The following is a 14,399-nucleotide window of genomic DNA, read 5'->3' on the forward strand; positions in this document are numbered from 1 at the left end:
TGGCTAGGACCACAGAGGTTGACCAGTTGGTAATGAACTTCATTACCTGTCATCCCATTTCATTTCTGGGTAGTTCACTCACTGTCCTAAAGGGCTTACCTATGGTGATTACCTCAGCAAATGACTCAGGTTTTGGGGTAATGAAGGAGGTAGGATTATGACTTGTTGACACCTTATTTGATATAATAAATACTGAAGGGTGAAGGTGTTTGTTGAGAACCACAAGGCTGGGTCCAGCATCTGGAAATACTAGAACCTCACCTCGCAGAGTTACCACAAAAGTTTTCTGCTGAATGCAGAACAATGATGATAATTTACATTCTCTAGATTTCTAAATTCAACTGTCACTTGACTGAGTGAATGTCCCCAATATCAGGGAGATAAAATATGTTACTTTTTTAAAAAGTTATTTATCACAATGTAAATACAACAGAGAGGATTTAAGTTAACAAATGTCTGTCATTAAATTCAAAGATTAGCTTCACTATCTCCTTCCCATTAATTAAAAGCTTAAATTTATAGATTGGGCCTAAAAAACTCACTGTGTCCTGTTAAATCCCACCCTAACCCTTGAGAAACTAATCTGTGTCTGCCATATTGACACACTCATCATATCCCAAACTCAATTCATTGTTCCCCTTAAACTGCCTCTCCTTTCCAACTACCCTTTTGTCAATGTCTTTACAATCTTCTAGGGATCCTTTAAAAATGTAAGTCAAGCCCTAGCTGGCTTGGCTTTGTGCAGTGATGGGCAACCTTTTGAGCTTGGTGTGTCAAACTTCACCAAAAAACTGAGCATAACTTGGGTAGTGTGCCACTTTGAGGAAAAAACATTATTTCGCAAATGTTTCATCCTCAGGAGCAGCAAATGTTTCATCCTCGGCATGCGGCTGCCTCAGCGGCCGTGTGTCATCAGAAATGGCTACGCGTGTCAGTGCTGACACGCGTGTCATAGGTTCGCCATCACTGGCTTAGTGGATACAGCGTCGGCCTGTGGACTGAGGGTTCTGGGTTTGATTCCAGTCAAGGGCACATGCCCAGGTTGCGGGCTCGATCCCTGGTAGGAGGCAGCTGATCAATGATTCTCTCTCATCATTCTTGTTTCTATCTCTCTCTCCCACTCCCTTCCTCTCTGAAATCAATAAAAATATATTTTTTTAAAATGTAAGTCAAGCCCTGACCGGTTTGGCTCAGTGGATAGAGCATCGGCCTGCAGACTGAAAGGTTCCAGGTTCGATTCCGGTCAAGGGCATGTACCTTGGTTTCGGGCACATCCCCAGTGGGGGGTGTGCAGGAGGCAGCTGATCAATGTTTCTCTCTCATGGATATTTCTGACTCTCTGTCCCTCTCCCTTCCTCTCTGTAAAAAATCAATAAAATATATATTTTAAAAAATAATAAAATGTAAGTCAAATAATATCCTTATACACTGTAATATTCAGGTTTTCATATGAGCGAGAACCCAAACATAGAGATCTTGGTGTGATCTCTGATTCTTCCACACCTTTCCTCTCTGTTCAAGAGGCACCTGGTCCTGTTGCTGTATCATGGACATAGAGACTGGTTAAGATCCTGAGTTCCATCAGTAGACCCTCCTGGGTGTGATGCCTGGCTTTACCATTTACAGCTGTGCAACATTAATCCTGTTACTTAAACTCTCTGTGCCTTAATTGCCTCATCTTTTAAATATGAAAAATAACAGTTAATTCATCATAGAGTTGCTGTGATAGTTAAGTGGGATAATGTGCCAGCAATTAGTAAGTACTTCATACAGTTCTGTTACCAATTTTATTATTGTTACAAATAATCTAGGATGTGTTTCTTCCTCTCTATTTTATTGTAGCTGCTCCATTTTAAGGTCTTATATTTTTGTCCTGGGCTACAGATACTAATGTTTAATTTTGTCCTGCTTCCAGATTTCCCTCTCGTTACCCTGTCCTGCAGAGCTCTGCCAAACTGGTCTTCCTGACCTGGGAGTTGCCTAAATCTATCAGAATGTTTTTACACCCTCTAAGCTGTCCCCACCCTTGATTGGCCCTCTCCTCAGTTTTGAGGAGGTGAAGGTGAGAGAGTAGAAGATACCCATACCTCAAGTCTTGCCATACTCTCTCTTTCTCTCCCTTCCTAGACCACATGGCTTTCAGCTCCCTTTTCATCTTTTATGTTCTTCTCTTATGTCTATCTTCTTATTTTGTACTTCAGTATCATGATCTAAAGTTAAAGGCTAAATGACCTAAGGGAACATTGAAAGGGTATGAGAAAGTTCTGTCTCCAAGAAATTAAACACCCACAATGAGAGATCCTTGTTCAGTTTGTTTATAGAGTGCCAGGTGTTGGGAATACAACAATGAATAAGATACTATCCCTGCCCGTAAGAAGCTTCAATGTTGAATGAGAAGACAGACTAGAAAACAGATTATAACACAAGTGAAATATGGATGGCATTTACAAGGTTCTATGGCAATACAGAAGGGCAATCCATACCATCCTGAAAAGGGGTTGAGGGCATGGTGGATTAGAATCAGGGAGTGCTTCCCAAAGGTAAGCTTTGAACATCAAGTAGGAGTTGTATTACCAAGGTTGGGAGGGTGTGAGAATAAGGCCAGAGGGGCAGTGTCAAGAATCCAACTGGGAGTCCAAGTGGAGCAAGCGAGCTGAGTGGTTATGTGGTCGAGTCTTGGAGACCAGTAGAACTTGCAGCGTAGCTGACCAACTGAAGAGCAGATTGCAGAATTCAAAGAAGCTTTTTCACCATTTGATAAAGATGGTGATAGAACTATAACAACAAAGGAATTGGGAATTGTAACGAGGTCTCTTGGGCAGAAAGCCACAGAAGCAGAGTTACAGGACATGATTAATGAAGAGGATGCTGATGGTAATGGCACAATTGACTTCCCAGAATTTCTGACAATGAAATTTGCCTCAAATCCATTCCAAGTTGTATATTTGTTTTCCAATAAAAAAAAATTTTACCCCATCCCTACCCAAAAAAGAGTCCCAACTGGGAGAGCACTGCAAGTAAAGAAATGGAGGCATGAAACAGTATTGTGTGCTTTAGGACCTATTGTATAGCTTCATATAAATGGGCTATCAACTAAGGGGAAGAGGCATTTGGGCTTTATGAAAAAGCTGCTAATGAAGTATGTTTACACAGTATGTATAATAAATATTAATATAGAAAGAAATAAAAATCAGGAGGAAAAAAAAGACAATGAGTCTGAATGAAAGTGGCTCTGGGAGGGGCTCTGGGAGCCAGGAGTAGCCAGGCTTGAGCTATCTCACAGAGAATTTGCCCCTCTTACTCTTTTTTTTTCAATGTATTTTTTATTGTTGACAGTATTACAGATATCTCCCATACCCCCCTTCATTCTTTTTTTATTGATTTTTTTTTTTTTAGAGAGAGAAGAAGGGAGAGAGAGAGAGAGAGAGAGAGAGAGAGAGAGAGAGAGAGAGAGAGAGAAGAAACATTGATCAGTTGCCTACCACACATGCCCTGACTAGGGATCAAACCTGAAACCTAGGTAAGTGGTCTGACTAGAAATTGAACCTGACAGCTTTTGGTGCACGGGATAAGGCTCCAACCAACTGAGCCACAGCAGCCAGGGTCCCTCTTATTCTTCAAGCTACAGTTTCCAGTTCAGCCATTTTTATTTGCTAGTTCTATTCCTGTATTTGGTCTGGTTATTTACAGAAGGAAAAAAAAAAGTGAGTGAATGTGGAGGCTGAGGAGGGAGGTTATAAAATAGATACTATTTGAATAAGTAGCTCTCCATTTGGATGCTTAACAGACTCCCAAAGTCAACACATCCAACCTGAAACTTCTGATCTATGCCCACAAATCTGCACCACCCTTAGTCTCCTCCAACTCAATTGATGGCAACTCCAACTTTCCAGTTACTTAGGCCTAAAGTCTTGAAGCCCTTCCTTCCTTCCTTCCTTCCTTCCTTCCTTCCTTCCTTCCTTCCTTCCTTCCTTCCTTCCTTCCTCCCTCCCTTCCTCCCTCCCTCCCTCCCTCCCTCCCTCCCTTCCTCCCTCCCCCTCTCCCCCTCTCTCTTTCTTTCTTTCTTCCTGGAAATTCTGTTGGCTCTTCCTTCAGAATATACCCAAAATCCCACCATTTTTCACCTTCCTAGCTGAATCTACATCATCTCTCACCTTGATTACTGCAGCAGCCTTCCAACAAGTCTCCCTGCTTTAACTCTTGACCTCCTCCTTTCTTCTTACTCTGTCCAGAGGGATCCTTTAAAAATGTTAAGTCAAATAATATCACCCAAACCATTTTTAACCCAGATTAAAATCTATTTTTAATTACAATGAATTGCTTTAGGAGCTTTACTCTTGGCATTCTTTCTGCCTGAAAAACTTTCCCCCCAATAATCTAGTTAGCTAACTCTGTCACCTCAAGTCTTTGCTAAAGTGTCACTGCTCAGTGAGAGTAACCCTACCTACCTTATTTAATATTATAACCTGCTATCTCCATCCCCATACACTCCTTATCCTCTTTACTCTACTTTTTCTTTTTCCCCAGAGTCTTTATCACTTCTAATATAATATACTAGTGATCCGGTGCACAAAATTCGTGCACATTAAAAGGGGATTAATTAGAGGAAATAATTTAATATTGCTATTTGCCCTTTCTCTATAATAGAAGTGTCAGAGATGAAAGAAAATTAGTAAAATGTATATGAAAACCTTCCTCTTGTCAGAGTCTGGGGCACACCACGGGACCCAGAGTCAAGTCCCCACCCACCCACATGCACCTCAAAATTGCGTGAGACCCAGACCCAGCTGCCCCCCGCATTGGGCTAGATCCAGACCCGGCCAGTTGCACCCTTGTCAAGCCCTGCCAGGCAGGGGGTGTAGCCTCAGGTCCCCTGGCCCAGTGCCAGGATGGGGGGTATGGTCTGAGGTCCCCAAGCCCAGACTGGGGCAGGGGCGTGCCTTGAGGTACTCAATCAAGCCCCACCCAGTGGGGGACATGGCCTGAGATCCCCTGTCAAGCCCTACTGGGTGGGGGGCATGGCCTGAGGTCCCCCGTCAAGCCCCGCCAGGCAGCGAGGGGGGGCATAGCCTCAGGTACCCCCGGGCCCAGCACTGGGAGGGGGGCACAGTCTCAGGTCCTGCGTCAAGCCCCGCTGGGCGGGGGGGCAACCTGAGTTCCCCCAACCCAGCATTGGGGGTGCACCTTAAGGTCCTCCGTCAAGCCCCTCCAGGCGGCGGGCGAAGCCTCAGGTCCCCTGGCCCGGTGCCAGGGTGGGGGGCGTGGCCTGAAGTCCCCTGTCAAGCCCCACCTGGTGGGGGGAGCAGCCTGAGGTCCCCTAGCCCAGCACCAGGATGGGAAGCAAACCTTGAGGTCCCCCATCAAGCCCCGCTGGGCGAGGGGCATGGCCTCAGGTCCCCTGGCCTGGCACTGGGGCGGGGGGTGCATTCTGAGGTCCCCCAGCCTGATGCCCAGGGTGGGAAGCGCGGCCTGAGGTCCCCTGTCAAGTCCCATGGGGGCAGGGGAGGGTGTAGCCTCAGGTCCCTGCTGATTGCTCGTTAAGGCTCCTTATAGGAACTTGGCCTCAGCTGTGGGTGCAGCCATCTTTGTGACAGAGTGATGGTCAATTAGCATATTCCCTCTTTATTAGATAGGATAATGTATTTATTATCTTTATTGTTTATTTTCTTGTCTCCCCCTACTAGGCTGCAAATTCTACAAGGGATTATTTAGATCACTGATATATCCTGCTTAGAACACTTAAATGTTGAATGAATAAATGAATGAAGGAAGGAAGGAACAAATGAATGAAAAGTGGATGTTATCCATTGAAAGCTCCATTTTTTATTATTCAGATTTCCCTTTCTTAACATGTCTCAGAAGCTAGTGTTGAGAAATAGAGGAATGAGCATGCATCTTAATTCTAGGGACTGAATGAAAAAGAAAAACAAGTCTCCCTATGTATGGCATGGTCCTGGATAGAGGAAAGATGAATCTTTTAAAATTTTAATGTATTTTCTTTTTGTCCTTAAATTTTAAATGAATAAAGTTATCAGACTTTTTCTGAATTTTGTTTGTATATATGTGCTCTTTAAGGCCTTTTCTACCACTAAGATTATAACATGTTCTTTTATACTTATTCTGATGCTCATAGAATTTAGTTTCATTTTCCTTATTAAGTTTAGGTTTGATCTTTAATACATCTAGAATTTAGGCTTGCATTTGTGAGAATTAGGGAGAAAATATCACTTTTCACAAATGATTAGCCAGGTAGTAGTCCCAAATCATATATCAAATAGTCCAGCCTCACCTCACTAGTTTAAAATGTCACCTTATCATATAGTCTGTTCTTGAATTCTTTATTCCTTCAATCTATTTGTCTATTCTGGCACCAATATCAATCTATTTTTAATTACTATGGCTTTACACTATATTTTGATTTTCTTGTGGTAATCTCTGATCTTATTACAATTCACTATTTATTACTAATTTTAGCCTAACTCAAACATATAGCCATACATGTGACTTTTTTAACATTTACTATGTGTCATGCATTGAAAATAAAAATATGCTGGCTGGATTCAATTGTCCAAATATAAATTCAGTGGATTGAGGTCAAACTGTGCTATGTGTATTGTATTACAATTTTTTATTTAGATTTTATTTTTCAATTACAGTTTACATTTACTACTATTTTGTACTAGTTTTAGGTGTACAGCATAGTGGTTAGACAATCATATACTTTACAAAGTGTTCCCCCAGGTATTTCCAGTACCCACCTGGCACCATATATAGTTATTATAATATACTGACTATATTCTCTAAGCTGTACTTTACATACCTGTTACTATTTTGTAACTACCAATTTGTACTTCTTAACCTCTTCACATCTTTCACCCAATCCCCCAACTCCCCATCCCTCTGGCATCCACCAGTCTCTTCTCTGTGTCTATGTAAACTCTGGTTTTATAATTGAGTGGGGATTTTTTGAGATGTGGTAGTAGCAAAGGTATTCTTCCTCTTAAGTATTGGTTATGTTGCTGATATATTTATAAATAAGAAAGATCATCTTTGCTAACTTTTTCTGAAATAGTAAGCTAGAGGTTGAGGCTCTAATTAAAAGTTTAAAAATGTGGACAAAGGCTAGGAAATGAGAAAAGCAGGATGTGGTATAATATCCTAAAAATCATTCTTATGACAATTTATTTCCTAGTCTTAGTCTGCCAATTAGGTGGCAAATGACTTTTCATGTAAATATTAGGGCAAGGTCTTTCTTCTCCCTCTATTAAACTTATTTTAATAAGTCATGCCTAGTGAACCATCACATTCTAAAAAGATCTTGTATGTATGTGCTCATGAGCACATTTAATTGCATGTTCCCACTCCCTCAGATTAACCTTTTGGCAAAGTTAGCTCATTTCATTTCCAAAAGATATGGGGTAACCATGGTCCAATGTTGAGCAAAAGGTAATGAGGATCAGCTGGAAATTGCAATCAGGGAAAAGATTCAGGTGTAATCTGTAACACTAGGAGTAACAATGAGAAGTCTACCACCTTTACCCAGGTCAAAGCAGTTGAATTAAAAAGAAATGTTTTTATTGATTTCAAAGAGAGAGGCAGGGAGAGGGAGGGAGAGACTAAGAGATAAATAGGAGAGAGAGAGAGAAGAGAAGAGAAGAGAAGAGAAGAGAAGAGAAGAGAAGAGAAGAGAAGAGAAGAGAAGAGAAGAGAAGAGAAGAGAAGAGAAGAGAAGAGAAGAGAAGAGAGAAGAGAGAAGAGAGAGCCAGAGAAACATAGATCAGCTGCTTCTTGCACACACCCTACTGGAGATTGAGCCTGCAACCCAGGCATATGCCCAACCAGGAATTGAACCAGAGACCTTTTTGTGCATGCGACCACGCTCAATCAACTGAGCCACACCAGCCAGGGCAAAGCAGTTGAATTTTAAAACTCTTAAATAGGGGTCTTTAAAACTTTAATACTCACCCCCCCTCCACACACGCACAGTAATTAAAGGACTTTTGACAAATATTCAAATGTAATGTATTTGAGTGTCAGATTGGACCTTGATCCAACAAGTATTTATTGAGCATCTACCATGACAGGGATAGAGAAGTGACTAGACACACAATTCCTTCCCTCTGTCAAGAAACTGCCCCTTCCCAACCAAGTGCTTTATGTCATTGTCCAAGAAAAATAATCAGCCTTATAACTAAACTGTGGAATGACAGAACTGTTTACATAACTATTGATATCCAAGGAACTCTTAACCTACTCTAAAGCTGATTATAAGTTTCATAATTTCTGCTCTACATAATCTCCTTCTCTTTTAAACATCCAGTCCAAATGTGATTATTCAGGATTCATGACCTACTTTGCCAGTCTAATGCTATTTTATATCCCTTTCTTCATGGCTGTAGTCAAAAAGCTTAGTTTAGTTTTAATATGACATTAGGCATTATTGGTTCCCATGATTTAAGAACTCACCTTAGTAACTAGTTCTTCTATTATTGACCAGATTCTGCAAAGAGCACAAGCTTCTTTAGCATATGGCTGGCTACATTTGGGGCTGCCATATGGGAGTATTTTCCAGGAGGTGTCATTTAGGCGTCTCAGAGTAGGTATAGGCTATTTGAGGTTAAGTTTGGGATCACAAAATGGACATGGAATAAACCAAGACTTTCAAGATCTGAGATCACTGCAAGAGAAGACCAAGGCAGTGCATGGCCAATGGAACACATGTTACATGTCATTTTCCTAACATCACTAAGGAGGATTAAATCTGTAGAAAAACGAAAAATGGACATTTGGTGGTAAAATTCTAAAAACACACAAGGAAATTGCAACACTGGCCTTTGGAGAACATATTCCAAAAGTTTTTCTTAACCTGTCTTCATACCCTTCCTAGTATGATACTGTTTTTGAGACCCTGACAGTAAAGTCAACATAATAAATTCTCCCCCTTTCTTAATTTTTCTGGTCTAAAAAGAACTACAACCCTGGCTAGTGTGGCTCAGTTGGTTGGAGCATCATCCTGTACACCGATAGGTCTCGGGTTTGATTTCCAGTCAGGGCACCTGATCAATGTTTCTCTCTCACATAAATGTTTCTCTCTCCAACCAATAAAAACATATCCTCAGGTGAGGGTTTAAAAAGAAAAGTACAATTACTAAACAAGGAAAAGGCCTTTCATTAACTCTCATAACTACCCCAGAGCTCCATTCCAGAATTTTACAACAAAAATATTCAGAGGTGGTGCTCGCTTCGGCAGCACATATACTAAAATTGGAACGGTACAGAGATTAGCATGGTCCCTGCGCAAGGATGACACGCAAATTCGTGAAGCGTTCCATTTTTTAAAAAAATATATTTTTGTTGATTTTTTACAGAGAGGAAGGGAGAGGGACAGAGAGCTAGAAACATCGATGAGAAACATCGACCAGCTGCCTCCTGCACACCCCCTACCGGGGATGTGCCCGCAACCAATGTACATGCCCTTGACCGGAATCAAACCTGGGACCTTTCAGTCTGCAGACCGACGCTCTATCCACTGAGCCAAAACGGTTTCGGCTAGCGTTCCATATTTTTAAAAAATATATTCAGAGGTGAAATGGAGAAGCAAAAATTATTGTCTAACTGGAGTTCTCAATCTGGCCCACATCTCTAACTGCTGCAGATTACTGTTATGAAACTGGGATCCAGCACCAGTCCATACAGAGCGCTGTTCCAAAGGCAGAGTAAATGTTGCTGACAAAACTTCTAAGCGCTCTAATGAGTAGAGCTTGAGAAATGACTAATTCCTTACCTGAGTATGATGCATGTATCGGGTCAGAGGTGGAGGGCATGCTTAATCTGGTAATCACTTATAGAAAATGTGGTAATTTTCCTGGAACAAGCCTGATTAGTCATAATGTGCCATACTGGCCAGTGCTCAAGAGAATAGGCACTACTAATTTGGCTCTGGCACATACCCACATTCTCTTTATGATTCCACCCCACCCACCACCCCCACCACCTTCTCCCCTCCCCTGCCCCCCAAAAGTAATGAAATAATAATGGTTGGTGGCACCACCTAAAAGGTAGCATTATAGATGCTCCCGGGGCCTTGGAGTCATTTCTAGGTTAGAATTCTGGTACTATTACATAGGTGAGAGCACTCATTTCATCAATGTTCTGCTTTGATCTCCTGAAAGTTGGAAGTAGGCTGTAGTGAACTTAAAAGTAGGGATTACAAAGCATGCAGCCTTCTCCTCTTCTGATCATATTCCTGACAGTTATCTAGTACCCACCTATAGTCTTTCCAGATGCCTAGCTGTAGTCAGCTTTGTTTCCCAGGACTCTCTCATGACCATAACTAACAACTTTCCTTGAAAGGGCTCTTGCAGTCTCAGTGAAGCTGAAGCTAGACAGCGGTTGTCTTCTCCTGGGAGCCTTCATCTAACAGAGCCAACACTGCCTTCTCCATACACTTAGGTTTGTGTTTGCAACTCAGTTTTTATATTAATCACTTTTCACATTCATTTATATGCAAAGTTGTTATAAAAATATTTAGGAAAAGAGGAGTCTGTGTCATACTAAGTCCATCAAGATATTAAAATTGATAGTACTGTAGAATCTCAAGATATTATTAAGCTTTCAAGGACTAAAGACTAACAAGAAATACTAAACTGGTACACTTAGTACCACTAAAGCCACTACCTTTTGAGACACAATTTAGAGAAATTAAGGCTTAAATTTTAAGGATGAATACCTAAGATATTTCATTGATCCCACAAGGCTCACTATGAAAGATGGTCCATCTAAAGGGGATAGCTGAGGAGAGCTGAATGAAGACACCAATTGAAAGGGACTTAGCAAGGTTAAGGGAAGCCAAGTCAAGATAGTGAAGTACCTCAGCAGTGTCCAGATCTAGGGACATGTTCTACATCTGTATTGTCCAGTACCATAGACATTGGCCACATGTGACTATTGAGCATTCAAAATGTGATTAATTCAACGAAGCCACTGAATTCTTAATTTTATTCAATTTCTATTAATTGAAGTTCAAATAGCCACGTAGCTAATGGCTACTATATTGAACAGTGCAGCCAGGTCTAGCAAAGAGCAATTAGGCCTGAAGAGGTAAGAAGGAACAATTACTGCAACCTGGAGTGATGCAGAATTAGAGCTATATTTTATTACATGGACAAAAAGCCATGGCCTTTGACAAAAAAAAAAAAAAAAAAAAAAAAGTGACTCTGCCAACTTGCAGACTAGTAGGAGAAACACTGAGAATACCCTGCCTCACTCTTCCTGTCCTACATCTCCCTCTGGTGCCTATGACTGGTAGAACTCACCAGAAACTAGAAGACAAAAAAAAACTCATTGATATAGTCCATGAAGGTCAGCCTCCTGGGGCACAGATCATAGTGAAGGGTGGAGTGTAGAGTTGAAGCAAAACATTATCACATCATGTACACAATGAGTTGAAGTATCAATTGTTTGATTTATAAGCACTCATTTATCTATATAAATATGGAACCAGTGACAAAAATGGAACAAAAGCATATTTTCCAATAAAGTCCTATACAAATATCATTGTTGAATCTATCCCAGAGTTCTCTTCTGCACTAAACAGCACAATGCTTTAATCAAACTGTAACTGGGTTCTTTTTAGGTTTCATACATGAAGAATGAAGTCAATACCATGCCCCGTCAACTATATTCAACTTTAGATTCTTACCAAGGATCTGTGTGAAACTTTTTCCAAGGTACCACCTCAAGTCACAAAGCATAGGAGTGGGAAATTTTTCACTTGACTTAGATTAAAGGTCACTGTAACTCAATAAATGGATAAACGCAGATTAGAAAATGGGAGGAAGACCAACTAGATATAGGGATCTAAAGGCCCCAATTCCTCCTCTAGGACTGTATGACCACTCTCTTAAGATAGGCCTACTTATGTTTTATTTTTTTATCATCTGAGTGATGGTATGTGTTTTAACATAATAGTGCTAATAAAATAAAATAAAATAAAATAAAATAAAATAAAATAAAATAGGAGGGGCGTCGAGTGTGGTAATATCTATAACCAAAGTCAAATCCTATTTGTGGAACCCTTTATTGTCTACTTTAGTGGATCCTGAATATATCAAAAGTCTAGTCCTTACTGCCCAGCACTCAGGGAAGAAAGGTCTAATGTTACTATATGGGGGTTGAAGTAGGTGCCAAAGGAAAAGCAGTTCCCACCACCTCCAAGGAGCAGGAGCTGTTGCTCTTCAGGAAGGAGGATGCTGGTATGATTGTGCAACATTAGTGGCCATGGTACACATGTTGTGTCAATCTGATACTCAGAGCTCAATCTTGTAGTCAAGTCAATAACAGTCACCCCAGGAACTGAGGAGGAATGAATCCAGACCCCTCCAACCAGTAGAAGCTTCCCATTAAGCACATGAGCTGTGTGGGAGTACCTTGGGGTAATGGGAGGCTGGATATCTACTGATTTCCAGAGGAATCCACAAGTGATTGGTTTCAGAAAGACTATAGAGCTCAATGGCTCCTCAGAAGCACCCAGGCCTCCAGCAATAAGGACTCCCCCTTGCCAGCTGCAGGCACTGTGGGAATGCCGACCTTCAGGTGTATCCCCCTCCACTGGGATCCTGACCCAAGTCATTGACTCCACATGGAGAAAATGCCAGTCACTCAATACAGGTTTCACCACACTTCGGCCCCCATATACAAACAAATATTTCTGATTTTCATAGGACACTTCTGTTGTTGAATGCCGCCAACATGACAAAGTGGAATCTTCTTCTGTGCTAGCTTTTGTTACCATTACATTTAGATCCTCAGTGCTATCATCCTCACTCTTACAAAACCGAAGCTGAAGAATCCCCAAGGCTGGAGTTACTGGGGACAGTCTCCCTCCCAGAACCAGAACCTGAGTATCAGAAAGTCTTGTCATGGTGTGATAAAGGCGTCCATCCCACTGAGCTTCAGTCCCCCAACTGCCTATTTGTTTGCCTTTCCATTCCAAGTCACAGTATCTTGAGAGCAAGTGAAACTTGCTCATTCGGCAATGCCGCCCCTCCTGCTCTCCAAATCCACCTGCACTGAGAATGCCTGGGCTCAAAAGGACAGAGGCGTGGCCATATCTCTTAAAGTTTGGGCTCTGGCTGTCACTAGTGACTACACTGGCAAGGAGGATCCCTGAAGGGGCAGCAGGATCTACCCGAGGAAACAGCTCTGGGGATGAAAGCACCAGAGTTTGGGAGAGAGTGTCTCCCTTAGAAGCGGCCAGAATGAAATAGTGGGCGCACTTCAGATGCCACTCCTCAAACTCGTCAAAGGGTTCAAGATTTTCCATGCGCCGACGTTCTTCTGCGGGCAGAAAGCAGCGATAGAATTCATTCATGTCCATGGCCCTGCAGGCAGTCCAGCCAGCCTGAAGGAAGCGGTGCTGCTGGGACTCCACGTCGGGAAAGCGGTCCAGGCCATGCAAAGGAGAATTTAGCTGCTGAAAATGTTGCTGCATGAACTGGCCAAAGGTGTCATGCGGCCTCATCTGCTCGTAGATCACGAAAAGAGCATTAGGAAACCGCTGGGCTGCCCAGGCGATGAGGGCCGCTGCATTATCCGGTTCCAGGTAGGTCAGCACGGCCTCAGCTAAGAGCAAAGTGGGCGCGGCTTCCTCGAGGCCCGCGGCGGTCAGGGCCTGGTCCAATCGCTCAAGCTGCCTCAAGTCCAAGCCCAGGATGCGGTAGTCCAAACTCTCAAAGCACAGCGCTGACGCAGGATCCCCGCTCTGGAAAGGCCCGGTTAACGCACACAGTTCCGGCGTATCTCTAATCCTCTCCGCTTTGCGCCGCGCCACGTCTGGAAAATCTACCTCCCAGACGGCAGCCCAGGACAGGCGGCCTGCAGCTTTGAGGCGAAAATAAAGCGAGTCCGAGCCGGCGCCCAGCGACAGGATCTGGGCGCGAGGCGCTCCCCGGGCGGCGCACGTCCGTTCCAGGAAGGCGCGCACGCAGTGCCGTACGGCGCGTGCGCGGACGTAGTAGCCGCGGTGGATGAGCGGCGCGCGGCGAGCGGCCCCCGGAACTAGCAACGCGGCGAAGGTGTCGTGCACGTACCCGCGCGTGGCCAGGGAACTCTTGCTGAGGGCGCTGCTATCGTTGGTACTCCGCACTGCTCCCGCCCGACGCTCGCGGCTCCGCGGGCCCATGGCCCGAAGGTGCTCAAGAGCCCCGGTCTGTCACGGGGCTGAGCTGCTCTTCCGTTCTAGGGACGCACCTCGCGGACTTCTGTGCGGAAATACCACCCCTCCCCCGTGACTCCTCTTCCGCAGAAAAGTGTGCGTCACTTCCGGGAAGAGCGCGCCTCGCTGATTGGAATTGAGGGGGGTGAAGTTTGTGCTAAAATTCCACTGGTTGACTTCTTTG

The 14,399-nt window shown here is 43.2% G+C and overlaps 1 protein-coding gene across 1 annotated transcript; it reads right to left on the minus strand.

The window, feature by feature from the left end:
• Positions 1 to 11,260: 11,260 nt before the first annotated feature.
• LCMT2 (leucine carboxyl methyltransferase 2) lies at positions 11,261 to 14,198 on the minus strand. Its single transcript, XM_079769245.1, has one exon. The coding sequence runs from the start codon at positions 14,180 to 14,182 to the stop codon at positions 12,125 to 12,127; it is 2,058 nt and encodes a 685-aa protein (XP_079625371.1). The 5' UTR covers positions 14,183 to 14,198; the 3' UTR covers positions 11,261 to 12,124.
• Between the last annotated feature and the right edge of the window lie 201 nt (positions 14,199 to 14,399).

The sequence above is a fragment of the Cnephaeus nilssonii genome, assembly GCF_951640355.1.
Source record: "Cnephaeus nilssonii genome assembly, chromosome: 4".
In the NCBI taxonomy this organism is placed as follows: domain Eukaryota; kingdom Metazoa; phylum Chordata; class Mammalia; order Chiroptera; family Vespertilionidae; genus Cnephaeus; species Cnephaeus nilssonii.